General features: G+C 44.2%; 1 protein-coding gene across 1 annotated transcript in view; it reads left to right on the forward strand.

The window, feature by feature from the left end:
- The first annotated feature begins 668 nt into the window (after window positions 1–668).
- LOC115289510 (heparan-alpha-glucosaminide N-acetyltransferase-like) overlaps window positions 669–1,549 on the forward strand; it is a 14,244-nt gene continuing 13,363 nt past the window's right edge. The window contains exon 1 of the mRNA XM_029936778.1: window positions 669–784. Within this exon, the coding sequence (XP_029792638.1) occupies window positions 701–784 (84 nt within the window). The 5' untranslated portion in view covers window positions 669–700. The remainder of the gene's footprint in view (window positions 785–1,549) is intronic.

Below are 1,549 nucleotides of genomic sequence, written 5' to 3' on the forward strand. Positions count from 1 at the left end.
GAGCATCTCAAACTTTGAAGGGCATGCTAATCCCCACAGAGCCCTGCTGACCCGGTGTCCTGACTGCTCCCGAGCTGCACCCGTGGTGGGTCGGGGGGTGGGGTTAACATGACTGAAGAAAGTTTGGACTTTGGAATCACACAAACTGATTGGGGTCACACAGTGATTTTGCAGAATGTTGGCCATGCACAATTACCTAATGCTTGTAAGCCTCCATTTCTTCATCTGCAAAATGGAGAAAGTACCCAGCTCCTGAGGTTGACATATTGTCAAATGGAAGATACATGAAGCTGGTAAATTCAGTGCTTGTCACACCTTCGCATGTGATGAGTGTAAGGTCCTACATGGTCCAGAAACACAGGATGTGAATGATGTTAACCGAATTCTCGTTTAGAGGCACATATACAAGAGGGCAACTCTGTGTGTATGTGTGTTTGGTGTTTGGTGTGTGTGTGTGTATGTGTGCGCGTGCACACGCTCACACACCTGTGTGCAAGCATAGCCATGTGTTCATAGGGGAAAGGATGAGAGACTCCAGAACCCTAGAGTGCAGGCATTCGAGAAGCACCCCTGTGAAGTTTACACAGGCGCACTTTGTCTCTTACGTGTCTTTAAGATGCTTTATTTTCCTGTTTTTTAAAACTTTTTTTTTTCCTAATTCTTAGCAGACTTAGATAAAAAAAGCCACGTAGAGCTTAAGATGGACCAAGCACTGCTGCTCATCCATAACGAACTACACGGAACAAACCTGTCTGTCTACTGGAATTCTGAACGCTGTTACCATGTAGGTATTATGTTCACGCTCACGATTTTGTTTGCTTTGGGCTGTTTGATACAATCCTCAGTGCTCTCATACCCGAGCCCTTCGCTTGTTAACTTCAGTTTCATAGGTAAGGAAACAGGCTGTATAAAGAACCAGAAGACGTAGAATCAGGGAGAATGCCTAGCAGTGAGCAATGCCAGTCTCTTATCTTTCCCCCCGCCCATCTTTTGAAAATTCAGTTCTGGGTGATGAATGGAAGCAATAGACCATATTTTATTTTATTCCTCTGTCTAACGCATAACCCTCTTGTTGGACCAGAGAAGGAAGGAGCAGGATGCCTACGTATTCTCCAAGGGCCAAGGTCATGAGGCAATGGGGAAGCTCAGGCTGAGGCATGGCATTGATTCCAGGGATCTGCCCTCCTGATGATAAAGGATTTACTTATTTTTACTAAGTTCTTTATTTTAATTCTAGTATAGTTAACATACGGTATTATATTAGTTTCAAGTATACAGTATAGTGATTCAGCAATTCTGTACATTTCTCAGTGCTTATCAAGATCTGTGTATTTATTAAAAAAATGTTTTTAAATTTTTTTTTAATGTTTTATTTATTTTTGATACAGAGAGAGACAGAGCATGAGAGGGGGAGAGGCAGAGAGAGAAGGAGACAGAACCGGAAGCAGGCTCCAGGCTCTGAGCTAGCTGTCAGCACAGAGCCTGACGCGGGGCTCGAACCCACGAACGTGAGATCTGACCTGAGCCGAAGCCGGAGACTTAACCGACT

Source organism: Suricata suricatta, chromosome 1 (assembly GCF_006229205.1).
Source record: "Suricata suricatta isolate VVHF042 chromosome 1, meerkat_22Aug2017_6uvM2_HiC, whole genome shotgun sequence".
Lineage (NCBI taxonomy): Eukaryota > Metazoa > Chordata > Mammalia > Carnivora > Herpestidae > Suricata > Suricata suricatta.